General features: G+C 44.3%; 1 protein-coding gene across 1 annotated transcript; it reads right to left on the bottom strand.

The window, feature by feature from the left end:
* Nucleotides 1-14: 14 nt before the first annotated feature.
* Nucleotides 15-27,793, bottom strand: HAPSTR1 (HUWE1 associated protein modifying stress responses). The gene is made up of 4 exons (XM_026704100.2): nt 27,374-27,793; nt 26,533-26,613; nt 14,451-14,726; nt 15-3,898 (listed from the first exon to the last, which is right to left on the bottom strand). Exons 1-4 carry the CDS (start codon nt 27,648-27,650, stop codon nt 3,654-3,656), a joined length of 879 nt encoding a protein of 292 aa, XP_026559885.1. The 5' UTR covers nt 27,651-27,793; the 3' UTR covers nt 15-3,653.

Genomic DNA, 27,793 nt, shown 5'->3' with positions numbered 1-27,793 from the left:
AGTAAACAAGCAGGGGGTGTCGATTTATTTTATTTAATTTTATTACGGTTTTAAAAAGGTATCTATTTCTCCAGCAGAGCAAGGTCACAATTGAAGATTTGCAGGGATTCCATTTCAAACAAAGGAGGGGAAGGGGGAAAGAATCAGCTTTGCATTACTTCACTATAGCTCAAAAGTGTTTTTAATATTTAAAATTGAATTTTAGTAATATGCAAGCCAAGCTCAGCTTCAATGCAGGATACACTATATGTAAAATCTGCCCCACATTCATGTTAAGTTTGGTTTACAAGGAAAAACAGAATGAGACAAGTATCACCAGAAGGGCATCCAATCATGTCAGGTTTAAAAAAAAAAAAAAAAAGCCGAACTGCGACAGACTATTTCTCTACTCCACCTTTTTTAAGTCCCAGAAGGCCTGTTTTCCGAGAGTTAATAGTCTTCCCAAAGTCACCTATCGAGGTGCGGCCCCTGGGTCTATTCCATGGCCAGGGCTTTAAAGAAATTTGCTTGTGACACAACCCACTTCTCTAATGAGGGCCATCATGCAATCGAGGTTATGATTATTTTGGCAGGAGAGTGAACGTTTTGGACAGCAAATAGTTTGTTTGTTTTTTTTAAAAAAGCAGTAAAGTAAAAAGTTGAAGCTTTACAAGCACACAGACTATAAAGGGCAGCTGGCTTATCCAAGCCTGGTTTTTTGTTTTGTTTTTTTTCTCTTTGCCAAAACAAAACGATGGCACCAAAATGTGTTTTTTTTTTAAACGCTCAAATAATTTTGTTCAGAAGAGCTAGACTGAAAGCAAAGCTTCAAAGCACAGAAGAGTTACTCTAAGTCTAATTGGTAAGAGGGAGGGAGGGATAGGAAATAAATTCCACACACGGAGAGCTACGGGCTCCGTTCTTTTATCAGTCTACCTGGGAAGCAATCTTGAACCTCCTCTGCCTTAGCATTTTAGTCTGGAGAAACCCCGGACCAAAAACCCTCAGCAAAGCTCCATACTCATCCAGTGGGACCGATGATTTAAATCACAAAGAGTCTGTGCGTTCCTCAGTGGCCCACGTCCTCGTTTCCTATTTCTCCATTCCAGGCCAATTCCTTCTTTCTGAGTATTATTAATTAGATGGCTCTGCTCACTATAGTTGATTTTTGTTTTTTTTCAGTTACAATTTCATTCGAAGTACTACTTTTGTGGTTTTGGAGTGGGTGGGTTGTTGTTTTTTTGGTAGAATATATATATATATATATATATATATATATATATATATATATATATATATATATATATATATATATATATATATATATATAATTGTTTTGCACCAGTCTTAATCCTGCACCCACAAACATTTAAGTGCTTTAATTCTCCAGAGAGAAATGCTCATTTAAACCAGACAGAAGCACCTCACAAGGACACCCTGCCATCTGGGCTGTCTCATGAAGTCAAGAAGCCATCCATGAGCTGCACTTCAACAGTGGCAAATCTTTCAAAAGAACATCTAAAAGATAACGCAACCGGAGACTTGAGGCTGGAATTAATTTTAAATTCTCATGGTTTCATGACAGGTCGTTTTTAACTGTTTTTAAGATGCAATTAGCAGTGTTCTTTTCTTTTTTTAAAAAAAAAAATCAAAAGCTACACGAAGTAAATGAGAATACTTATGCTTCTCCCAGAGAATATCTGTGGCTTTTTAAGTTGGGAGTACCCTGTCCTTCACACTGCATTTTTTTCCAAAGGCAAAAACAAGGGGTGTGCCATTCAACGGGTTTCCCTTCCCCCCCTTACTCCTTACTGAACCCCTCCAGAATCAGCCCCACGCAAACATGGACCTCCACATGGATTTGACACCGCCATTCCCAAATTAAGATAAATAGGAAGCTTCGGGAGAGACGAGAGAACTGGGGGAAAGACTGGAAGGAAAATGAAGAGGCTTCTAAATAAAGAATCCTGCAGGTTTATTCAGCTTTCCAGTCAAGCAACGTTCAAGGGGAAACCCTGCAAACTGACCTTCCGCAGCCAAGGCAGATTAGAGATGCCATCCTCCTCAGCCAGAAGGCAAAGGGACGGAGGGGCTGTGGCCAAACACACCTGGCGGGCACCAGAACACAGAAGGCTAACCTACCACTTCCCAAGTCCCAGTGCCAGTGGGAGAGTAATTACGATCCTTTTCCTTTGATAAAAATGCAACAGAGCTCTGGAGTTACATACAAAGGAGGGTCCGTGTGCCAAGAGGGAAGAGGGAGGGAAGAGGAGAGGGGGATTTGCACCCAGGTAGAGCATTCAACCCTGATGTCCTGGCCCTCTGCCGTGTCACATATCTGGCTCGAAAATGGTGGCTCCCTTTTGCTATCCCAACGTCGCCTTCTGCTGGCGGTGGAAGGCTTGCCCAGCTGAACCCCAACGCTGGGGGTTTCGCAGGCCTGAGGGCGCCCAAAATGGATCTTCTGTTCAGGGGACAAGAGGTCCTCCATCTTGCCCAAATGCCAAAGAAAACTGTGCCTGAGACACGGGGGGTTCCTGCTTTTTAAAAGCAGCTCAAACCTCGCCTTCCCACCCCGCCCCCAACATCATGATGGGAAGAAGACACAAAAGGACAAACCCCCTTAAAAAAAAAACACAAATTCCTACCCACCCAGTTTTCTCCCAGCACAATGAGGAAGGGTATAATACGTACCTGCATGACCAAAAACCACACACATCCTCTCAGGGACAAAACACATTCCTCGGCTGGGTGACTTAAAAGCAATCCATTCAAAACCTTCCAGGTGGAAATTCCTGGGGCAGGAGGAAGAGGAGGGCCTGGGGGCAGCTGCTTTCACACACACTCTCTCTCTCTCTCTCTCTCTCACACACACACACACACAGACACACCCAACAAACAGCCTTTTTGTAATGACTTAAGTCTCTGCCGCATCATCACCGCCAGGGGAACCTGTTTACATCACTCAGCCGTCAACTGCTTTGTAATGTTTTTTTAAAAAAATGGACACAAGCCAATGCTTATAACGTGCGCACTTATTTAAATAGAAAATTCTGTGTCTAGTAGGCTTTAAAAAGAAAATAGTAACATATTTAAGAGTGTGTGTGTGTGTGTGTGTGTGTACACACACACACACACACACACACACACACATTTTCATTCCTTGTCTCTCTAAAGGAAGCATGTGAGTCTTACTTGCCAAGTCATGGTGTTGAAACGGTTGTCTGAAGTGGCAATACTGTTGAAGCAAAATATTGAAACACGGCAAGAAATAAAGGACAAAAAAGCAATCTATAACCAAATAAAATGTCTGATATTTCTTTTCTTCCCTTTAAGAGTACACATAAGGTCACTTTTAGCCTTGGAATGGATGTGTGATCTAACCTGCGATGAGCTTGCTAGCTACTACACGACGTTGGAAATCCTCTTGCTAAAGAATCTACTTTTGAGGGAAGCCAGAGAGGTTGGAGAAGGAGTCTAAACCTCCGGGGTATATTCTTTCTTTTATGGCATTTCTTTTTTCTGTATGTGAGTGTGTGTGTGTGTGTGTGTCTTGTGAAGAGAGAGCCTCACGTTTGTTTTCCCAGTGGGCGGAGGAGCACCAGTGGGCTTTTGAGCAAAGGGTCGGGGGGGGGGGGGGGGGGGGGGGGGAGGGCAAAAACAATTGTTGCCATTTAGATCATACGGTTGCGTTTATGGGTCGGGGAGTCCGTAATGCCATCACCGCACTGGGCTGAGGTACGCTTTCTAGTTCCACCATTGTCCAAGTGGAGTGCCATTTCTTCAGATATGAAAGTGTTCAAGTCAACGTCATGGAGTCCGTTTCTCCTTCGACTGCCGTTGGAGCCGCTGCTCACGTGGGTGGGGGAGCCCGGGGTGCTCGAGCGGACGCTGATGCTGGCCATGGCGCCACTGAGACCTGCAAGGGGGGGAAAGGAAGGAAAGAATTAGACGCTCGGGAGGAGCCAGGGTTATCCACAAAGCCCGATGGCTGTGCTGAAAAGGGACTAAAAAAAAAGAAAGAACGGAAAGCGCCCGTTTTCCCTCGAGGTCTATGTTAAGGTGAATCCACAAACCGCTCTGGACCACGTCAGCAGTGAGTCCTTTTTGTCAGCTTGTAAAACACCCCTACACTTGTTTCCAAGTTGGGGGGGAGGAAAGAAAGGACTGGAGAAGCACACAGCAAAATGAACTTAGAAGCACACTCCAACTTTATCTTTAAAAGGATTCTAGCTAAGCTACGGAAGCTTTTGCCCAGGAAACAGCTTGAATTGGAGAATGTGATGGATGACACGTGATCCATCCAGGGGGCACCCAGGGGGCAGGGAGGGATGCAGGGTCACAGCTGGAATCCTGAGACGTTTTGACAGTTTGGGACCCTTATCAAAGTTGCAGCCCTTCCTTTTGGAGGCAACTTCACACGAATAGATCTGGGCCCTTCACTAGGGCAGGGGCCTCCACAACCTTGGCCGCTTTAAGACGTGTGGATGAGGAATTCTGGGAGTTGAAGTCCACAAGTCTTAAAGTGGCCAGGGTTGGAGGCCCCGGCACTAGACGACACTGGGCTTACTTGGAGCTTTTGGATGCTGAGCGAAAGGTTCAATTATAGCAGGGGTCCACAACACCTGGTCCATGGACTGGCACTGGGCCACGGCATGCCAGAAACTGGGCCGCAAAAACAAGTGAAACCCCATCCATAGGATGCAGGTAGCAGGTAAAACCATGCCCCCTCCGGTCAGTGGAAAAACCCCCTCCCTACGGAACCCATCTCTGGTGCCCAAAAGATTTGGGGGGGGCACTGAGAGGGTTATGGGAGTGCCCCATAGATTCCCTGGGGGTCTGTTCAGAAAGGCCTTGCCCTCAAGCCAACTTTCTCTAGCATAAAGATACAGGTGGGTCCTCAACTTACGACCACAACGGAGCACAAAACCTCTGTTGCTAAGCAACAGCTGCTAGGCAAATTTTGCCCCGTTTTATCACCTTCCTTCGCTGCAGTCGTTAAGTTAGTAACACGGTCGTTCAGTGAATCTCCCCCCCCCGACTATGCTAACCAGGTCACAAAAGGGGGGAAATCACACGGCTTTGAGACACTGCAACGGTCATAAATACTAACCGCCAGTTGCCAAGCCTCTGAATTTTGATCCTGTGGTCATAGAGATGCTGCAAAGGTCGTAACTGTGGAAAATGGCCATAAGTCACATTTTTGCAGTGCCCCTGTTAACTTCAAACGGTCACTAAATGAACTTTTGTAAGTCGAGGACTACCTGTGCTCCAAACAGATGACCACAAAAAGATTAAATCGGGGGAAAACCATCCTTTTAAAATGCCTCCCCCCTCCCTCCCCGGCTTTCCCATTCAGTAAGCCAGGTCTAGAAAAATTTGGAGGGGGGGGGCATTTTCTCTACCTCTTGGCTATATGAGGTATTGAGAACGGAAGGGTATTTCACGAGCTCCTCAGCTGAGACATTTGCTCAAACATACAGATCCTAAGTGCACATGTGGAAAAGGGGAAGGAGGCAGGTTTTGTCACCCTTCTTAGCAAAGTTTTGTCATCCGGTTAACTGGATATGGTTATACAATCTGCGATACGTTAACAACAGAATTTAGGTTCTCTACGCATCAACCTCAGCTGGGTTCTAGTCCCCCAGAAGAGAAAGGGTTGGCTTTGCTGTGGAAATACCCTTCCTCCCATTCTCCCCTCACCCCCAAAGTTTAGCAAGCTGCACAAATAAAACCAGATGCTTCAGAATATCCAACTAAAAGCTCAATCTCTCCAAGGTAGCCAGCAGAAGCCCTTCAGACGTCCAATCCCTTGCAAGTCCCAAAGATGCTTTTTTCCCCAAAAGGCAACTGGATCTTTTAAAAAAAGTTTCGCTTCACATCCAAGAAGCTTCTTCATTTCTTGGATGAAAAGCAAAACGTTTTCAAAGAAAAAAACCAAGAAAATCCAGTTGCCTTTTTGGGGGGTGGAAAAGCACCTTTGGGGCAACCATGGCCTGGATGATTGAGAATCTCCATAGACTTTTAGATCACTTACAATGGCGAACAAAACTAATAGGAAGCAACTCCTTGCAGAGTCCTTTCCAGATTCTCCTGGCAGACTCAGGTTTCCTATACCATCTGGAACCAACTAAGAGGGGCACATAACTAGAGCAGAATTCCAGTGCATAGCCCAAATCTGCAACAACAGAGTCAGGAAAACACTTAGAATGAACTAAGAAATGCAAGAAATGCCAAAAATAACCAGAAGAAAAGTTTCTTCCAATATGTAAGGAACAAGAAAAAGTCAAAGATATGATAGGTCCGCTAATGGGAGAAGATGGCAAGGTGGTGACAGGCAGCGGGGAGAAAGCAGAGCTGCTTAATTTCTTCTTCGCATCTGTCTTCACGCAAATGAGAAATAATAGCCCAACCTACCGAAAATAGCAGAGTGGGAGACAGAGCAAGAAAGCGGGTCAAAAAAGGCAAGAAATAGGTAACACAACACTTAACCATTCTAGGAGAGTTGAAATACCACAACCACAAGGATTACATCCCAGAGTAGGAAGGAGATAGCAGGCGTGATCTCGGAACCCCTGAACAGAATCTTTCGAAGCTCCTGGCATACACAGGAGAACTGCCAGAGGACGGAAGAACTACAAAAGAGAGGAAAAGTGGATCCAAGAAATCCAATCAGCTTCACATCAATACCTGGGAAAATCCGGGAAAAGAAGATCAAACAAGGGATAGAATAACAGAGTTGGAAGGGACTTTGGAGGTCTTCTAGTCCAACCCCCTGCTTAGGCAGGAAAGCTTATACCATTTCAGACAAATAGTTATCCAACATCTTCTTAAAAACTTCCAGTGTTGGAACATTCACAATGTCAGGAGGCAAAATTGTTCCACTGATCAATCGTTCTAACTTAATTTGTTAACAGACCATGCCAGACAAATCTTATTGCTTTCTTTGATAAAGTGACTAAATTAGTGGATCAGGGAAATGCTGTGGACATAATATATTTGGACTTCAGGAAGGAATTTGAAAGTAGACCAGAGTTTACTTCTTGGTAAGATAAGAACAATGGGAGATAGACCAGGGGTCTCCAATCTTGGAATTCTGGGAGTTGAAGTCCACAAGTCTTAAAAGTTGCCAAGGTTGGAGACCCCTGAGACAGACAGTGCCACCACCAGATGGATTCGCAATTGGCTGACAAACCACGTTCAAAGTCCTTAATGGACCTGCATCTACATGGGGTGGAAGCATACAGTGGGGTACTTCAGGGTTCTGGTTTGGGGCCAGTACTCTTTAATACCTTCCTAAATGAGGGGTCTAGTTGAGGGGTAGAAGGAGAGCTCATCAATTTTGTAGATGACACCAATTTAGGGGGAGCACTTTGGAGAATAGACTCAAGATTCAGAAGGCTCTTCATAGACTTCAGCACTGGGCCCTACCCAGTGAGAAAAGGTGAGAAAAGTTAAGGTCCTGCACCTAGACAGGAAGAATCCAATGCACAGGTATAGAAAAGGTGGTATCTGGGCCAAGGGTAGCAAAATGTGAGCGCTTGGTGTCCTAGTGCAGGGTCCACAACCCCCAAGTTGTCACCCTTTGAGAACCGGCCGCGCAAAGAGCAGGCAAGCAGGCTATTTGCACAAGCAGAGGGTGTGTGCACGAAACCACCACCCCCAGCCCCGCCAGTTCACAGAGCAGAAAAGACTGGGGGGGGGGGGGCTGTCTTAGTGTGTATGTGCCAGCTCCCCCCCCCAAAAAAAACAATGCAATCCTAGGCTGCATGAACAGAAGGATAACATCAAGATCACGAGAAGCAACAGTACCACTTTATACCGCACTAGTGAGGCTGTATTTGCAATACTGCATCCAGTTCTTGTCCCCACGATACAAAATAAAGAGACCCTAGAAAGAGTACAAAGAGCAACCAAGATGGTAAGGGATCTGCAGGAGGAATAATACAAGGCATAACGCGACAGCTGTCTTCCAGTACTTGAGGGGCTGTCTGTCACAGAGAGAAGAGGGTCGACTTACTCTTCAAAGCAGGGTAGGCCAAGAAGCGATGGGTGAGAGCTTGTTAAAAAGACCTCTAACCTGGAACTAAGGAGAAATTTCCTGCCAGGGAGAGGAAACAGCTTGTTTCCCAAGAGTTGTGGGTGCTTCATCACTGGAGGTTTTTCGGAAGAGATTCCGACACCTCCCTCAAAAGCTCTGTCTGTACTGGCGAAGGCGTTTCGCAAAGGGTTGCCGAAGCCTGCAGCGAGATTGTGTGTGGGCTTTGGCAACCCTGCAAAAAAAAACCTTGGCCGGCCGGCACACCCCTCACAAGCTCCGGCTTTTTACAGCGGCTTGCTGAAGTGCTTGCAAGCCGATGGGATGCTTTTAGGCAGCCGATTTTGCTGCCTAAAAGCATCCCATTGCTTCCAAACTCTTTGTGGGCCGAGTCGGGAAGCTTCAGGGTGATCTTGCATGGCTGGAGAGAAGACAGCTTACCAGATCTTTGTAAGGTACCCGGCATGGCAGGATGTGGGGGGAGCAATTGTAGGGAGCATGAAGTATTTCAATGGGTCAGAGAGTCCTTGAGTGGTCTTAAGTAGGTGGCCTGTTCCGTCACTAGCACCACCACCCCTCGACGCCTTGACCTCATGTGCAGTTAGCGACCCGTACATTTGATTAGCAAATGCATGAGCGAAAGCAGGGAGTGATTACGGTCAAGTTACACGATCCACTCCTATGAATCCTCGGGATACGAATAAAATTGGCAGGAAATCGTAACGCAAGGACTACCTGTAAACATGTCCTAATCCATGTTGGGAATTCTGGAAGCTGAAGTCCAGAGATGTTACAATTGCCAAGGTTCAGAAACCCTGGTCCAGACAGACCCCATTTGTCTTTCAGACTTAAAAGTGAATCCGGATGTGGTGACCGGATCAGGATGCTTCAGGATTTGACATGTGAAGTCTACACAGCTGCCCCTACTTCTGGAGAGCTACAGGGACTAAAAAAGAGTTGGTAGGCTCTTGACCGGTTGAGCATCTGGTACGTTTTTTGGTTAAAGGTGACAGAAGACTGTTCCTGGAGACCAAGGTTTCCACCCTTCTGGCTTGCAACCCATGTTCATGCGCGATCAATAGCAGCTTCAGGCCATTCTTAATTCAACACACACTTAGCCATCAGGAGTTCAACTGCAGAGTGAAGTTCACACCTTCACGTGATCAGGAAGGTCATCTCCTGCAGCAGACTTTCTTTTATGAAGTAAACTTGCAATGGCTTCTTCTACTATAAAGACTCAAAAGTAGTAAACAAATAACTAATTCAGATTTAGAAAATGAGGCTGATTAGAAAGTATTTCGTGTGGACCTCTGTAGTCTACACTTTCTCCCCTTTTTCTGAAAGCCAGTGCTTTCCCATATCTATTTGACTCATTGGAGGATGGAGTCCAAACTATACTTTCATTACGTACTGAGGGGTTGCTTCTGTTTCACAATTTAGCTTTTTGCCTGCTTACTTTTCCTAAGAAAAATGAAGACATGGTATACTCCTTAAGACTTAGGAATGCATGCTCCATTTTGAAGAACTGAATTATTTTAAATTAAAATCAATAAATGTATAATTAAAATGTCTCCCAAAAGACCTTTTCCCTGTTTCTTCAAAAGATTGAAAACATTGTGCTTTTACACAAATTAAATGCCTTTGTTTTTACACAAATTAAATGCCTTTGCTTTTCAAGGCTTACTAAGTAATAAATGGCACTTACAAAACAAATCTATTTGTAAAAAATTAGGACACGCTTATCAGCAAATATGCACAGAAATGTGTTAATTTTTTAAAAAACTTATTTTTTCCCCAATTTCAAGTTTACTTCCCCACAAATTATTTTCACGTTCTTGACACAAGTAAACCTGCCAAAAACTTTAGCCTCCAGTGCCTCCCGTAACACCTCTGGCTACAGAAATGTTTTCTAAAGAAAAAAGACATTCCACTTGCCAGACACAAATTATATTCATTTGGAACATCTCACCATCGTTCTATCATTTAAATTTAGCTATTTAATTAACACTTTTTTTTCTTCAATAGCCTGGAAGGTCTAAGTTTGAAGTAACCTTGTCAGTTCTGCTTTTCCAAAATTCTACCTATTTTTTTTAGTTCCAGCGAACTTAAAAGAAATATAACTAAGTGCACTCACAGATAGGCCACCTCATACCCCAGGATGCAAGAAGTTCAGGAAACAATCACTTTGAAGAGGATAACACATGATGAAGTCCTAAAATAGACTGAATGGTTTTTAAAATAAAATTATATTCCGTTCACCTTTAAAATTAGGAAATTGTTGTCCTATCTACCGAGGCTCTTCTTATCCATCCAAAAATATGAAAAGCCCCTTTTCTGCCTACCAGAAAGTTGCCTGGCCCTATATCTGCTGTGGGAAATCAAGCCACGATCTCCTCTTCCAAGCCAGGAAGTTCAGGCCCACAAAAACGCCCTGCTAAATCCAAAGCAGCTGCCATCTTTAAGATGGCCGACTGCTAGGACTTAGCATCTCTTGCTGACTATAAACTACAACATGAACCATCGGGTTTTTCTACTAGGTCCTTTGGAAAGCCATACAGCTGGACTGCTCTAGAATCTGGTACTGTGAGGCAAACCAACTCTGCACAGAGAGACCATGTCAAGCAATCGGTCATATTCTGCTTCGTGATTTTGTCTCAATCCTTATGAAAGCAAACTTCTGGCTGCAAAGAGTCGTGGCTGCAAATTCCGTAACATTGGCTAAGCACTTTGGGAAATTCTTCCTTTTATTGGCCATGAATACTATCCAACTTTAGCAATGAGGCACAACACGTATCTACCAGTAAGTATCTTCATCTTCAAGAAAAAATCCCCATGTGATTTTTTTTTCTTTTTTTTTTCTTGCATTTTATATTTTGTCTGTGTGTGTGTGTGTGTGTGTGTGTGTGTGTGTGTGTGTGTGTGTGTGTTGAATGCATTGTGATTGTCCTGGCATTCCAATTACCATAAAACAAAAGTAAAAACAGAATACCATATCTACATACATGTAAACAGTGCTAGTATTGTACAATGTTTCTGACCATCATATTCTAGTATGCCAACTTATCTATCATTCTAATACTTACAATTCCTATATTCCAATATTAAAAATAGTATCTCTTCCAGTGTCCACCTAACCTGATTCTTTCGTCTTCAAAGTTCTACCTTTTGTTTCTAACCATTGATAAAACCTATTCCTTGTTGAATAGTATTGTCTCTCCTTTATCTTTTATTTTTAGCATTAGTCTGTCCATTTCTTCAGTCTAGTATCTTCCTTATCATCTTTTCTGTTCTATTCTATATTCTATTCTATATCCTATTCTATATTCTATTCTATTCCATTCGACACTAAACTACTTTACAGTTTAATGTAAAAAAAACTGATGGGATACATAGAGATTAAGAATTGGACTTTTAGGATGAGAATTCAAAAGCCTTCACTGCCTGAATAATTTAATTGTTGCTATGTTCAGGATGAAAACATTTTTCTTTGATTTATGAAGATACTGGTGAATTTCATTACATCTTCATGAACAGGCTGAAATTTGCACCGAATTTATAAATGTCAGTCATTTGAAAAGCTTCTTACAACTGAACTTATACAAAGACAAAATTCTAACATCTCTCTAATCTGAAGGTTTCACAGAGGCCAAAGGACACCCTAGACCCGTGTGGCACGGACAGCCACTTCTTCCGGCACGCATGCCATAGGTTCACCATCATGGGTCGTCCAGAAGAGCCCCACTGTGCATGTGCCTCCGATTGTCAGGTATCTGGCGCGCATGCGTGGGGGGGTCCTGGGAGACACGCGGTGCGCATGGGGGTTGTTCGCGCATGCGCAGGGGGCGTGGAAGGGGCCCCACGCGCATTGCCTTCTGGGTGCTGGCACGCACAATTTTCGTCACGGGAGCCCCAAAAGGTTAGCCACCACTGCCCTAAACCATTTCAAATTCCAGTTGGGTGCATTTGCCAGAAAATAAAAGCATCAAGAAGGTAATATCCACATCCAGAAATCAAAGCTCATGGCTGGACTGTAGGCTTTATTGGCAGCACCTGAATCAAAGTCAACTAGTTGCTACACCCAATGTCAGAGCAACAGATGAACAGAGGTCGGCTGGCCCTCGAGAGGCAGTGACCCTCCTCTATTCTGACGCACAGGAGCATTCAAGTCAAACGTGTAAACCTATTGTTCCTTTTTTTTTCCCTCGCCCCATGACAGGCGAGCAAACTTGTAAAACTTGAAAACTAAGCGATCCCAGCCTCCTCTGGGTCACCCCAACCAGTCACCTACCTAGCACCAGCACTGCCTATCCTGCCTAGCCAGCCAGTCTTGAGAATCAGAGCCAAGCTCCGGCCCTTTGACAACTAGGGATGTGGAAACTCAAGCCCGTGCCTTGTGGAGCTGAAGCATAAATCACACCTTTTCTCTGCCAGTTTCCCTGGCAAGGAGGGAGCAGAAACCTGAAGAGAACCAGGAGATCATCAGCCATTTTGATAGCTTCCAAAAGCAAAGCAAAATTCAAGCCGTTGGGGGCAAAAATGCCATCTTAGCACCCGGAATAGGTTTGCCCACTGAGCTAACAAGGGGGAAACAATCTTTTTTCCACATGAGATAATTTTCTAATCCCAACGAGCTACATGCTTAACCACAGATGTAAACCAATTAACAAGGTATCCAACTGCAATTTAAATTACTCTTGCTGCAACAACATCGGCGCACTGAGCAGGATATGAAACCAGCAACTTATCAAATGAAATCTCTACTACAGGTTTGCATGCAGTACAGCATGAGATGTTTTAAAAGCTTCTATTTCATTTCCAGAGATCTGAGACAGAAAATGCTACCTGACATGCTTCCTCAGCAATCTTCATCATCGCCATGGCCAAAAATTCTTAAATTTACAGTCCCCAAGTATTAAGAGTGCATGAAAAATGGCACTCTACAAAGATTTTTTCCCCTAAACTTCTATGTTCTGTATTATCCATCAATTCTGCACAACTTTCAAGCAGGATATTTACATTCTGTATAGAGGTAGTCTTATGGTCAACACTAAGACCAGAATTCTCATTTCTAAGCGAGGCAAGCCCAATTTTACCCTTTTTTGCCCCCCGTTGTTAAACAGGTCACGTCTGAAGTTGTGACTCACTCGGTTCTTAAGCGAGTCTGGCTTTGCCCATTGATTAAACATCCACAAATGCTGCATGCCCTCTTTCAACTGCATCAGATTATATTCTCAATCTGGATATCTCTACCCAATTGGTGTGTTTTGAAAGGCAAATATCCAACGGAATATTTTGCAACAAGTATTTTCCAAGCAAGTATCTTGTTTCTTTAGAACCGAGGTAGGGAACTGCGGCCCTTTTATACGACTTCAACTCCCAGAATTCCTGAGCCAGTCCATAAAATCATAAAAGGGCCATAGCTCCTTACCCCTGCTTTAGAAGAATGAAACGGAGTACCCCCTTCAATCAGAAAAAGAATAATTCTTCCATCCAAAGGGTTTTCTGAAGCAACCAAACAACTAATGGCCAACCAGGAATAGAGCCTGCAGTCATGTATGCCATGAAGACTCATAGACCACATTACCAAACAAACATGCCTAATTCCATGCTACATACAGCAAGACCAGCCTCTGAACACAACTTTATCAAACTAGTTATTTCTCTCCCTCCTACTGCAAAAAAAAAACCCCTTCCTCTAGTAAAAACCCAAAGAAAAGATTGAAACTGAACACAAAGAACCCTCAGAAGCTAAACTGTTCCACCAAACTTTAATAAGCTATCTTTTCAAGGTACTGAAGGTTCAGCCCTACAAGCTCAAGAAACCTGCTCCCCAAGAAGTCTCTAGCTGTAAGTCTGTTTGCATTTACTTTTCCCTCCCTCCCTCCGAATCTGGGAGAAGCCAGACTGGGCTTCCTTAATGCGATCGCCTTTCCCAGGTCTTAAGCAATGTGTTGGGCCTCGTTTCCATAGCAGCACCTGAAAACTCCCTTCCAGGCCATCTCCTGGGCTTTCTACACCACCCAACCTTTCTCCAAAACACATCAACTGCTTCTCATTCTGACTTCACCGTGTTCCATTCGCCCTAACCTATTAATGTTGGTAAGAAACATCTGGGCTTTTTTTTTTCTTTTTTTCAGAGCATTTGAGGTCGTAAGAGGAAGGAACAACCCTGAGTCATTCCTGCAAGAGGCCCACATCTGCAAGGAGTGCCAGGCCTGGAAAGGAGAACCCATCAGCCCTACTTCGGTCGCTAACATACCGAGAACCAGTTTGATGTTTTACTGTTTGTATCACTGGCGATAAAAAAAAAGAGCAATGAAACAGTCTTAAGGGAGGCAGATGTCCTTCTTTACACACACACACACACACACACGCACACGCACACACGATTGGGAAGGATGTGGGGGGAGGGAGAGGCAGAAACCATGATTACCATGAAGAGCGATGGCTTCCCGAAAGGGCTGCAAGTCCGTCTCGACCGAAGAACTAGTTTCCGTGGATGTCGCTCGGTTAGGGGATACTACAGTCAGTCTTGGGGGAGCTCTAGAGTTTCGTGGAGGAGGAGCTTTTCCACACAGGAAGCTGATTAAGTCTTCTCTGCGAATAGTTCTTCTGCGCTTTTTAACCCAAGCCAAGACATCCTTATTACGACGCTGGTAGCCAATATGGATTCCTACGTCAAAACTCCGCTGATGGGCATCCACGCTTTCTGGAAGAAAAGAAATAGGTGTTAGGTGTTTGTCCGACTGCAGGTGGCAGCAGGTTCAAATGTAACTGGCTGGAGAATTCTGGGAGTTGAAGTCCACAAGTCTTCAAGTCGCCAAGTTTGGAGACCTCTGCCTTTGTCCTTCTTTTCATTTGACTACACATACCCAATTCTTGCAACTGTTCAGGTTTTAGCCTCCAGCCCTCTAATCACCTTTGTTGCTCTTCTCTGCACTTTTTTTTTTTCAGAGTCTCCACATCTTAGTTATATTCTGGTGCCCAAAACTGGATAGTGTATTCCAAGTGTGATCGTACTAAGGTTTTGTAAAGGGGTCCTAATACTTCACATGGTCTTGATTCTATCCCTCCATTAATGCAGCCTAGGATTGTTATCAGCTCTGCCCTCCAATGAATGAATTCAACACCCGCCTTTTAATGGATTCATCTTAACTGTATTTACCTTTGGCCAATTTTTCAGCATAACCATATCTCATTGCTGTGAGATGATCAAGTGAATCAGTCAGAGCTAACGCACCATGTAGATACGTGTCCATGTAAAATTGTGTAATTTTTAAACTGTGTTAATAATACAGGTAGTCCTTCTGGGAGCTGAAATCCACAAGCCTGAAAAGTGGCCACGGTTGGGGACCTCTGTTCTAGAAGCAAAGCCAAAGTGAACCGGCACCCCGGAAACGCTTTTTGAGCTTCCCCAAATGGCTAGGATGAATTAATGGAAGATCAATCCCATATTGAAAACTGATTGCAATTATTTCCACACTGTTTTCCCCCGTTGGAGGGGGAAAGTACACAAATCCGACGCAGCCAGCTTGTTATTAACTTCAACAATCGTAAATAGAAACGCAGTAAATACCATTTGCTTAGCCTTACCTAAAATTTAGACTCAACCGAGAGCCATCTGCTAATATCGGATACCAGCTGATCTTACAGGTGGTCCTCGACTTATGGCCATAATTGAGCCCAACGTTTCTGTTGTTCAGCAAGATATTTGTTAAGTGAGTTTTGCCCCATATCGTGACCTTTCTTGCTTCAGTTGTTAAGTGAATCACTGCAGCTATTAAGTTAGTAACTCTGTTGTTAAGTGAATCTGGCTTCCCCATTGACTTTGCTTGTCAGAAGGTCGCAAAAGAAGATCACGTGATCTCAGGACACTGCAACCGTCATAAATACGAGACAGTTGCCAAACGTCTGAAATTTGATTTGATTACATGTACAAAGGTCGTAACTGTGAAAACCGGTCCTAAGTCACTTTCTTCAGTGCTGCTGTAACTTTGAATAGTCACTAAACGAAACTGTTGTAAGTCAAGGACTACCAGTACTTGCATTTGAACTCAAGGCTCACTTCTTTCAAAACGATTCCTCCTCTGGATGAAATGGCTTTGCCACCTCTTTGAAACGAAGAAATTTGGGGCTACCGTGTTTCTCCCCATTCGGTAGAACAGCTCTTGAACAAAGGCAGGGAAAAGACATATAAAAACAGCAAACTGTCCATGCAATCAAGCAAAAAGGGGCATTTTTTAAAAAAAATAAGACAGTGCTACTTAAGAGCCAAGCAAGGGGTTGCTTTTTCTAACTATCTGTTTTTATCCATTTTTGCACCATGTTGTAAATCTGTAGAGGGTGGGAGAGGGAGGAAATGACAGGACATCCCAGCACTGTTTGAGAGGGCATTGTCTCCACTTAGGCTGAATTCTTTCTTGTAGGTTGTAAGCTGGGGAAGAACTCATTTAACGACTGTCTTGCTTAACTACGGAAATTTTGGGCTCAATTGTAGTTATAGATCGAGGATTGCCTGTATCTGAGCAAGGTTAAAAGAGTGACTTTAGTAACCCTTTAGTAACCCTTAATGGACTTTTGCTGATAAGAACTCCAATGGATTTCAGGATGTGTTTATAAGTAAGAGATAGTGTGTGTGTGTATACATACATACATACATGAAGAAAAGATCATTTGCTGTATTTTAGGAGGTGGAGATCAGTTACTAAAATGTTTCATTCGTGATGAAAAGTTGTTTTTATGTATTTTTCTTTTCTATTTTTTCTACTTTTTTTCTATAGCTTTTTTTCTTTTTTTAAATTTGTATTCGTTTATCATTGTAGGTTGTAATTTTTAATAATGTTACTGTTAAAGAAAGCATTATTAACGTGGTACCCTAACGCTTTCTATGCTCAAGATATAGCCTTCATTAACACTCAACCTGTAGGTAACAGCTGTTGGGAGATAACAAACCAAAGCAGGTAGAAATGAGCCTCTCTTTTTTTGCTTTTCAGTCACTCTCAAAAAGCCACTGCTAGAATTATGCAACACAGAGGGGCCTCTGCGGAACCCGATACCCCTCCTAACGTTATTAGCATTTACTGCAGGAAGCACCCAGTGGCTGTAGGGGGTCCTTGTGACTAGTAAGAAATTCGGGGACTGTCACAATTTCCCCCAAAATATATAAAACCAAGGCATTTCAATGCATGGCAGTAATTGCATCTTATCTGCAATTTGCTCACTATGGTTGGCTTGAAGAGGTTACAAAGTGTTCAGCCCACAAAGGGCCAGTTTTGTGTGGATCATGTCCAAACTGAAACACACAACTTCCAAGCAACAGTGGGAGAGGAGAGCAGCCGATGAGCAGATCTAGGGAAACAAAGTACAGTTCGACTTACAACAGTTCATTTAGTGACCGTTCAAAGTTACAAGAGCACTGAAAAAAGGGACTTAGGTCCGTTTTTCACACTTACGACCTTTGTAGCAATCCCATGATCATGTGATCAAAATTCAGATGCTAGGCAACTGGCTCATATTTATGACCGTTGCAGTGCCCCATGGGCCGTGTGATTCCCTTTTGCGACCTTTTGACAAGCAAAGTCAATGGGGAAGCCAGATTCCCTGAACTGTGTTATTAATTTATCAAGTGGTGATTCTCTTAATAATTGTGGCAAATAAAATAGGTTGTAAAATGAGGCAAAATTCAAATGCCTCGCTTAACAACATAAATTTTGGGCTCAATTGTGGTTGTAAGTCGAGGACTACCTGTACTGGAGGGATCTGGCACACAGACTGTGTGGGTAAACCCTGCCCAATGCCCTGCCTCACCATTGTAGATTTTATATGTATGTATATCTTTTCTTTTATGTATACTGAGAGCATTTGCACCAAGACAAATTCCTTATGTGTCCAATCACACTTGGACAATAAAAAAGAATTCTATTCTATTCTATTCTATTCTATTCTATTCTATTCTATTCTATTCTGGCAAAAACTCAAGAATATCCACTTTCAATCCTGCTAAATCACAATCCGCCCAGATAGTTTGCTGAACTTAACTGTATATTTCCTACTTTAGCCACATGACTACTAATTGCTTTTCTGCAAATGACACAATAATCTTCTGCACTGATTTTTTATTTTATGCCATGTAACAAAATTAATGTTGACCACTTCGAAATTTTTGGAAAAGCAGAACATAACCTTCTCTTCTCTCTCTCATAAAAATAGGAGGCGAAAGGACTAATTGTGTGCGAAGGAGCACTGTATTTGTGCCCTTGAGTTATTAAAAAATAACAAAGGTGGGATAGATAGATGATAGATTAGATAGATAATAGGATAGAATAAGACAGACAGACAGACGAGCGACATGGTGGCCCAGTGGTTAAAGACGCTGGGCTTTTTGGCTAGAAAGTTGGCAACCCAGGTTCGAGACCCAAGCACCACACAACATCCTCGCCCCAGTTCCTGCCAACCTAGCAGTTTAAAAGCATGCACATTCAAGTAGAAAAATAGGCACCACTTTGGTGGGAAGGCAACAATGCTACGTAAGGTCACGCTGGCCATAAGACTGGGAAATGTTTTCTGACATCGCCGGCTCGGTAGCCTCGAAATGGAAATAAGCACTGCCCGCTAGAGTCAAAAATGACTAGCAACGGGCAGGGGTGTCAAACTCGATTTTATTGAGGGCCGCATCAGGATTGTGTTTGACATCGAGGAGCTGGGTTGGGTGTGGCCAGCTCAACATGTCATGACAGAGGCACATGGGGTGGCCAAGCTGTTTTCAGCTGCAAAAAACCTCCTGAAACACCCTCTGCCAACAAAAACGGAGCTTTGTTTTCGTTGGCAGAGGCACTGTGGACCAGCCCTTCACTGTTTCCAGGTTGGCCTCGCAGGCCAGATCTAAACCCCCCCCCGCGGGCCGGATGTGGGCCGTGGGCCGTGAATTTGACACCCTCTGCTGCAGGGGGACTCCTATAAATAAACAAACAAACAAAGCAACGTCCAACCTGCCTAGATTTCCTGTGCTGGACAACTCTCACTACTTCCATCCACTTACGGGACGGTCAACCTTCTCTTGAGCAGACTGGCTCAAGCTGCCAAATAACAATGGCAGTATCAGATTTAAAAGAAGCAGTCACATAATTTTTTGGCTCTTTGGCTTGCAAGGGGTTTGGGTGTATAGGCAATACGAGTCCTGATGTAAAATAAAGAGGGCAATAAAGAGCTAGGTGGAATAGGAGAGGAAAAAACATTTGCCCCACAAATGCAGCAGCACACCTTTGCCATACAGTTTCTAAAGATACTTGCTTTTGCAAAGCATGTTTACATCAGCCAGATATGACAACCTCACAAGGGACCAAATCTCACGCTTATTTTTCTATCAACTCCACATCTACAGATACTGGTAAAACTGGTATCTACTCCAAAAAACTTAGCCGTAGCAGACGTCGAGAACGAAAAGGGGGAGGGAGAGCGAGAGACAAAAGCAGAGCGCCAATATTACATCCGTTGCACATACACAGCTAGAATACGCTCTGCCATGAGAACCCGAGTGGGCTTTCTAACACAGACTGCCCCTTGAGGAAACAGGCGGGCAGGCGGCCTGGAGGCATTTTCACGCAAAGGAGCGAACACATATGCCGGCAAAGCAACGCGAGAAGCCAAGCCAAGGAGAGAGTGCTGAGAACGAGGCCAAGCTTGCGCATAATCCAGATGTGAAGCCCATGCCATGCAAGGCTGAGGGAGTGGCACCTCACTTGCAAAGCTCTGGATGAAGAAATAGCAACCAAGTGAGCAGGGAATGGACAGGAAGATCTGCTTTATTCTCTTTATTAGGTATTTTTCTTTTGTCCAGCCTTATTTTTTACAAGTTAACTCAAAACGTGCCCATAAAGGAGAATGTTTGTAGCCCAGGGTTGAAATGAGGGGGGTCCTTGGTGCTCTCTGAGCTTGTTTTCTTGCAGATGTGTCATGACTACCCATACTTATGTTACCTTGTATGGTTAATGGGCAAGCAAGTTCCGAGAGTAGCAAGGACCCCTCGTGCCAACTACTTCTTCCCCCTCTTTTCTCCACAACAACCCCACTGTGAGGCGGGTTGAGGTGGGAGAGAGGGACTGGCCTAGACTCACCCAGCCATGTTTTTCATGCTTAAGGAAGAACTCAAAAATTCAGTCTCCTAGTTTCCAACTGGTGCCTTAACCACTAGACCACAATTGGCGTTATATAGAGAAATCCTGATCTGACAATTGAAGGAGGAAGGTTGGGAAGGAAAAGAGAACATAAAAAGCAGCATTTGATTGACAGGCAGATGTTACTGATGGTCAAGAAATGCAAATTAAGAGGCTGGACCTTTGGAAAGATATAGGATAAGCTCAACCTCGAGAGATATTAAGCCTGAGATAATACTGAGGCTCCAAAACAGAACTACTAGAAAAATACGTAGAGGCTGGATGGATAAACCACAGTGAGACAAAAATCAAGAGTATACTTAGATGACAAGTAACACTGATGGGCATAGAAGGAATGGATAAAACTGTTAAATTGAGAAGTTACCAAGAATGGCCAGTGGAGCATCAACTGCAGAGCCCTGCTAAGATGCGGGAGGGAAGGGAGAGAACAGAGAGACAAGAAATTATGAAAGGGAAAACAAGTCAGCAGGATGAAGAGTTATGGCATATCGGAATTTAAACAGGAGAGTGCAATCAAATGGATTTAAGATGGTAGAAAGGAAAACTGAATAAAGACTTTAGATCGGACAGTTAATTCAAGGGCAGTTTCAGTGAAGTGAAGGTGATCGAAAATAGAGTCTGAAATTAGACTGCCATGAATTTAGAAGACAGTAGAATTAATTGTTCTTTGTGCTTCGGGAGGAAAAGTGGAATAAATTAATCCCCCTTTAGGTGAGGCAGCTGTTTCTCAAGAGCATGGGAACATTAATTCCAGAGTATTTGGCCACATCATAGGCAAGATAGATCGATAACAAACAACCTCATTTCTATTCCTGAATTTGACTGTCAAATCCAACCAAGGCCCAAATCTCCCTGAACTAATATTTCTATCCAGCTTTATTCATCAGAAACAACCTATTCCACTGTCAATGCACAACTGCTATTAATACTTACCCAAAACATATTTGGGCTGGGCATCAGTATTTTTTTTCTTCAACGGAAGAGGTGGCTTCTACAGACTGCACGAAGCAGAGCCTTGAAAAGGATCATCAGCAGGTTCAAACTGTACTTTCCATAACTACTCACCAACACTTGGTGCTTAAGAATGCCATCCACACTGCAGCCTCAGCTGATGGGAGAATAAGCTACCTTCCAAAATAGACTCTTGAGAATATGATACCGCATTCCGCAACATTAATCACAAGTAAAACTTACACTATTACAACAGCCAAATTGTCACATGTTGCTCTGAATGGAAAACAAATCTTTGTTTTCAGCAGACATTACTGGGAGATTTTATTTTGTACAGGAAGACTCAATCATCCAGGCCAAAAGCATTTAAAAAGGTTAAAGCATGGCAACTGGACCAAAATTAAAACTTTGGATACTTGGAACATTACCGAACCACAGGCAGCCTTTAACAAGAAAAAGGGGAGGATCTTCCTTTGACCCACCTATGCACAAACTACATGGCAACTCCTTCAGCCAATGCTATGCTTAGAGCATTTCTAATAAATGGTCAACTTGCATAATTTTGCGACAAACAGAAATTGGTGGGCACAATTAAAAATGTTGCCAATCTCATTACAGAGTTTCAGCTTTGGGTCCTTAGTGTGCCAAGCCCTACATGCATTCCAAGTTCAAAAAGCATTATGATCTAATATATTATGATTAACTAATACAGTTGGTCGTACATGTTCCTATTGTGATGATTCTAGTCATGTCGTTAGTATGGTCCATGGTGGAATTTTTCTCCATGGGTGTTACTCAACTAACTGTAGGTCTCAGTGAATCATCCTGATCCTCATGGGAGCTAAGCCAGACTAAGAAAGCAATCTGTTTAATTTAAAAAGCTCCAGGCCAAAACTTCAGTTCCTGAATACTTTTATCCAAGGCAGCATTATTAAGTATTCATAAAGGTTGACAATTCTCATATGACTCTCATTATGTTACTATATAATATGTATTGTATATCCACAGTGAGCAAAAACATCTGGCATAAAACACACACACAAAAACTTACTGGCAGTTAATTTGACATTGTTCTTACTCTTAATTCATCTTTACAATGGTGTTTTTCTTTACTCAAGAACACCAGTTCTGATAGATTTAAAGCAAACTTTTCACCACAAATGCTGTTTGAAGTTCCACTGAAACATACACAGACTAAATGAGTCCACAGTAAACCCAGAGATCCAACAGTACTGTGACAAAACCACTAAGGCCAGATCCCTTGCAAGTAGATCTACCTCATACCTCATCCAAAAAAAACCTAAGGTGATTTATTGGTTGTAGGAAGGAGCCAAGGACTGGGGAAACCCAAGTTCTGCTATCCAAGCTTTTGGAGTCAAGTCATGCTTTCAGCTAAACCAGCCTCAAAGGATTATTCGGGGATAAAACTGGAGGGGGAACACTCTATGGTTATATCTATCTTTCACTCTATGGTTATATCTATCTGCCACATGTACTGTAGTAATTTCATCATTGCAAGCACAATCAATATTTGATCACCCATCTCAGTTCACAGAAACATGGGATCTACCAGCATCAGGACATTCACATGGTGTCATGTGGATTTTCAAAATTAAGTTAAAATTACGTATACCTATTCAAGTATATAGAAACCAAAAACAGTATAAACGTGTAGAAAAGAAATGCTCATTCTTGGAAAGGGAGTCAAGCTCTTTGGAATATTTATTCTTCCCAAAATATATGTAAAGGTCAACTCTCTTTAATTAAAAGATGGGAGAGGTTGGAGTGGAAGCTTTTAAAGCCTTCTACTGAGTGGACTGCTCTTAAAAGGTCCCAGTTCTGTACTTTCATGCAAGCCTTTTTTTAACAAATAAAAAAGTCAATGTGACAGAACAAAAAATGCCTTTTCCTTTTTGGCTTAAAAAATAGCGCTGCCATATAAGCACCTGAACAACATGGTCAGGTAAGACCAAAAGCTCATTGCAAGGACAATGTTCTGACCCCTCAAGGGCCATTAGACACCAACAGGAAGTGATCAGGGAACATGTGCGATCTTTCATACCCACTGGTTGCTGCAGCTAGGTTCACATATATTAAGTCATAGACTACATAACTACTGTCCTTAAATTGGACTAAAATGATTCATTTCATATAATAGGCCAATCTTCAAACAAGCAATTACCACTTAGTTTGGAGTATCAATCCATCCCATAAGTCCTTTTTAGCTGCCCTGAATCTCTCTCTCTCTCACTGACATACACAGAGGGAAGAGGGAGAGAGTCCTCATGTTACTAGACTAGATTCAAAGACCAAGACAGGAGAAGGAAAAAATAATCTCTACACTTTGATCAGGACTGTGCTATCTATGGAGCAATTATGGCCCCATGTCTTGCATAGTGGAATTTTCTAATTTTGGACATGTCGTTCCTGCAGTTCTAAGATGTATTATAAATATAGGTAAGGTCGGGATATGCAGAAGACTCTGATTCTCTTCTTTAATTTCACAAGATTATAAAATGCAGAGTCAGGAGAGAGTGTCCCTTGTGCTTCTGCAAGACTAGATTACCAGCACATTCTTTCCCAGCTAATTCCATGCACTGCTTGGATTTCTAGCAAGAGGCACATGCACGGGCTTCAGACAACCCGTCTGGCTTTGACCCAGCAATGCCAAGCGACAAGCGAACAAAATGGCAGCTGGTGCCAATTAGAAAAACAGAGCTGACTAATACTATTGGCTGAGCTGGCGAATACCTCCCTTGATGACTAAATGGTGGCTGTTTTCAGGACTACATTCCACTTGGCCACTTCAGATGGCATCATCTAATTATATCAATTGCTTCTAAAGTAAGTTATTCACATGATATAGGAATGGGCAAGTCCAACAAAAATATTGTTACCTTTATTTATTGGGTCACCAACCTTGTTATCAAGGCAACTCAGGATATAGCTGAGCCAGCATTTGCCAGTTAGTGCTCGAGTACTTATTATGAGTAACTGGAAGTACTTTAGGACATTTAAGGTCAAGCCAGTAATGTATTCTGGAGTCTTCTCTTTTCCTCCATGAGCTGAAAGGAATTTCTGAGCACTCGTGGAGTTTTTAGAAGTATGAACTACCCAAGACTAAATAGTCCTTTTCCAGATATTTATAAATTAGTATAGAATTAGAAATTCTATAAAGTTGACACAATATCTTTTCCTAGGCTATCAAAAACATTGTAACAGTTAAAGGATAGAAAAAAATAATTGAAAGTTAACAAAACATAACATCTAAATCCAACAAAATTTCTTTCTCTGCCTATCTCTCTACTCCAGAGTTAGAAATAGATTTCTACCACTCTCTCCAAGATTACTAGACATGGGGATCTAACCTTATTTAAAAGTCAGTATAAATAGTAAGGGTGTTATAACCACAAAGGTATCTCTAATATAAAACCACGCACAGCCAAATAATTAAGGCAACCATTTTATTCCCTGGAAAACTATAACATTTTCCCATGAGAAGCTAGATTATGTCAAGCTTACCTAGAGTTTAAGGATTCCAAAAATTCACTACAACTATTTTGTAGTACATAATGATATAGAAGACGTATGGCAACCACAGATATGAACCACAGATATGTTTAATACTGTATGCTCTGTACATAGATCTGTTCAATTTAAATGTCACTTGAATATCAGAATTTGAGACAAATCGTTTAAACAAAATCACATTAGAAATCCCCGCTTGAACCTGGTTTATAAACATAGTTCATTCTAAGCTACTTTCTTAATCCAGAAATTAGGATCCTATGCTATTCCTACATCCTCTTACAAAACAAGGGATCTTAAGGGCAAACAGCAGATAATGGAACACCCCTTACTCTTTTGTCTTCAGGATGCACACAAGAGGGCCCACAAACTCATGTATATCCAGAAACCACAAAACCCACCCAAATACCTAAGTACTTGCCTCCACACACCCTACAATGAACACTCAGCACAGATTAAAAAAAAAAAGATACCATAGAATAAATGGAGACAACTATGCAAGTTCCCTAAATCATTGGATCTACAGACTCCTATAGTACCATTGGCAATTAGATGTCCCTTCCAACTCCATTATCCTATAATACTCTCCTGATGAGATTATTAGATTGCTTGCTCAGTATCTCTTCTGGTTTTCCTCCCTCACAAAAATGATGTTCCTTTGCTATCACAAAAGTTAGAGTTTCTCCCAACTCGCAATTTCTATTAACATATTTTTAATGAATTATAAAGTATTATTTAAAAAAACAAACAGAAAAGCAGGGGGGAAGGAAAAGAGAAGTGAGGATAGATAACGGAAAGTATTGACTTCTGACTCTCTCTGTTACAGTAAAATAAGGCATCAAATCACAGGTTTTTGCTTTTTCATAATAATATGAACAAGCCATTTCTATAAAGATCTATCAGTCTAATTGGTAAAACCCAAAGTCAAGAGTTTCATTCTTCTGTACATCAAGCATGAAGTTCAGAAGCGGTCCCCACCAACTCTCAATTTCTAAAAAAGTCTCATAAATGATGACGGAGGAACGTTTTAGTGACCAGATTCTTTCAGTGCCAGTGGCCCCAGCAGCACCTGGCCTTGGGTGAGTGTAGTCCCATACAGACCACAGCTTGGAAGTTGACTGGCACCAACTCCAGTGTTGAGTCTTGCGATGAGGAAGGTCCTAAGCATGAAAACAATTCTAACCACTCCCCTCCTCTCTCAGGCCCTGGAGAAGAGCCGGCTCTGTCCCTGACATTCCCATGCCAGAGGCTGACAAGAAGGCACTGAAGGGTCACCTTGCAAGAGTCACTTGACAGAGGCAGAGGCGGTGAGGAGACCGATTGTAGTTCCCCCTGCAGCCTCTTTCAGGCATTTCCTGAGGCTCCCAGAATCCCCCCAGAGCTCACGGGGTAAGGTTGCTCACTGAAGAGAACCAGTGGACCGACTTGGCCTGAGAAGTTGTGGGGACTCCATCATGGGAGGCTTTTAAGAAGAGACCGGACAGCCGTTTGTTTGAAATGGTAGAGGGTCTCCTTCCTGACCAGGGGGCTGGACTAGACGACCTCTAAAGTCTATTCCGATTCATTGAAAAGCCCCACCACTCAGACCCCCAGCCCGCTTCTCCCTCTGCCCTGCTCCACCGGGCAACCCTACACCCAGGGGGCCGAGGGTCTCCTACCCCAACCCTATGAAGCTGGGAAGAATAAACACAGGTGGCTCTGCCGGCGCCCCTCGCTCTTCCTTCTTCCAGCCCTGCAAGCCCCCAGGGTGGCCCCCCCCTCCGGTCTGGGCTCTCAGGAGACCCCCCCGAGGGCCACGCCATGACGCCTCGCCCCCCCCTCTTCCTCCACCCCCTCCCCCCCTCCCCCCCCACCCCCGCTCACCTTTGTAGAGGTTGGTGACGGCGGTGGCCGCGTTCTGGAAGGGCACCCAGAGGGAGAGGCCGGGCTGCTGGCACACGCGGTCTGCGCGGGGAGAGCAAAGGGGAGAAGTGAGCCTCGCCGTGACCGCCTAAACAGCCCCCCCGCCATCCTTTCTTATTCCAGGCCCAGCCATGTTGCGCTTCGCCATTTTGTTCACCCGCCGCCGCCGCCGCCGCCGCCGCCGGGACGGAAGCGCAGGAAATGGGAGGAAGAGGGAGGGGGGTTGAGAGGGGGAGAAGAGGCCCAGCAGGACGGAAGCCGCCTGGAAGCGTCCAAGTCCGCCCCGGGGGGGGGGGTGTAGGGGAAAAAGAGTGTGGTGCGGAATCCTCCATTTCCCCCGATGGAGGGGGTTTAGAAAAGGGGCGCCCTCTTAAAAAAAAAAAAAATACGTCTGGCTCGATTGGCGACGGCCCTCCCCGTTAAGGCCCTTCCCATCCTGTGTACTCGAGCCCCCCAACCGCCATTTTGTTGGTGGGAGGGGCCAAGGGCCCGGGCGAGACCACCCTCCCGCAGGGACGGGGGGGGGGAGAGAACGGGAGAATCCATTGTGTCTCCCCGGCGGGGAGCCGCTTCCTTCACCGGCTGAGGGGGAAGAAAGAGAAGCGGCGACGGGGCAGCGGCGATGAGGCCTCCCCGCCATCTTGAGCCCGCCTGGCGGGGGGATTCGAGCCGGGCCTCGGACGACCACTCCCAAAGATTCCCACCCGGGTGAGGGGAAGGAGAACGCCCCTCCCGTGGGGGTGTCCCGCCCGCCGTCGACACGTGTCCGGGCTTCCACACGTGCGGCGGGGCCTCGGCTCACCCTTGTAGAGCTGCGCCACGGCGGTGGCCGAGTTCTGGAAGAGGTGCCAGAGCTTCTGCTGCTTGGGCTCCGGCTGCGGGGTGGCGGCGGCGGCCGCCTCGTCGTCATCCTGCAGTTCGGGCGGCAGGGGGCCGCCCCCGCCGCCGCCTAGGCCGCCGCCGTCGTCCTGCTCGGCCTCGGCCAGGCACTGCCGCTCCCACTGGCTGAACCAGTGCTCGGGGCCGTGCAGTTCCTGGATCTCGGCCTCGCCTTCCTCCTGCGCCGCCTGATCCTCCATCGCTCGCTCGCTCGCCCGCCCGCCCGGGCCGCCTCAGCGCGGCTCCGGCTACCTCCGTCCAGCCGCGCCCGGCAGCTGCGGCGACGCCATGAAGAAGAGCCGCTGCCGCCGCCGCATCCCCGGCCGCTGCCGCCGCCCACACT

Source organism: Pseudonaja textilis, chromosome 14 (assembly GCF_049901715.1).
Source record: "Pseudonaja textilis isolate UNSWEBS1 chromosome 14, rPseTex1.2, whole genome shotgun sequence".
Taxonomy (NCBI): Eukaryota; Metazoa; Chordata; class Lepidosauria; order Squamata; family Elapidae; genus Pseudonaja; species Pseudonaja textilis.
This window is presented reverse-complemented; position numbering and strand designations above follow the sequence as displayed.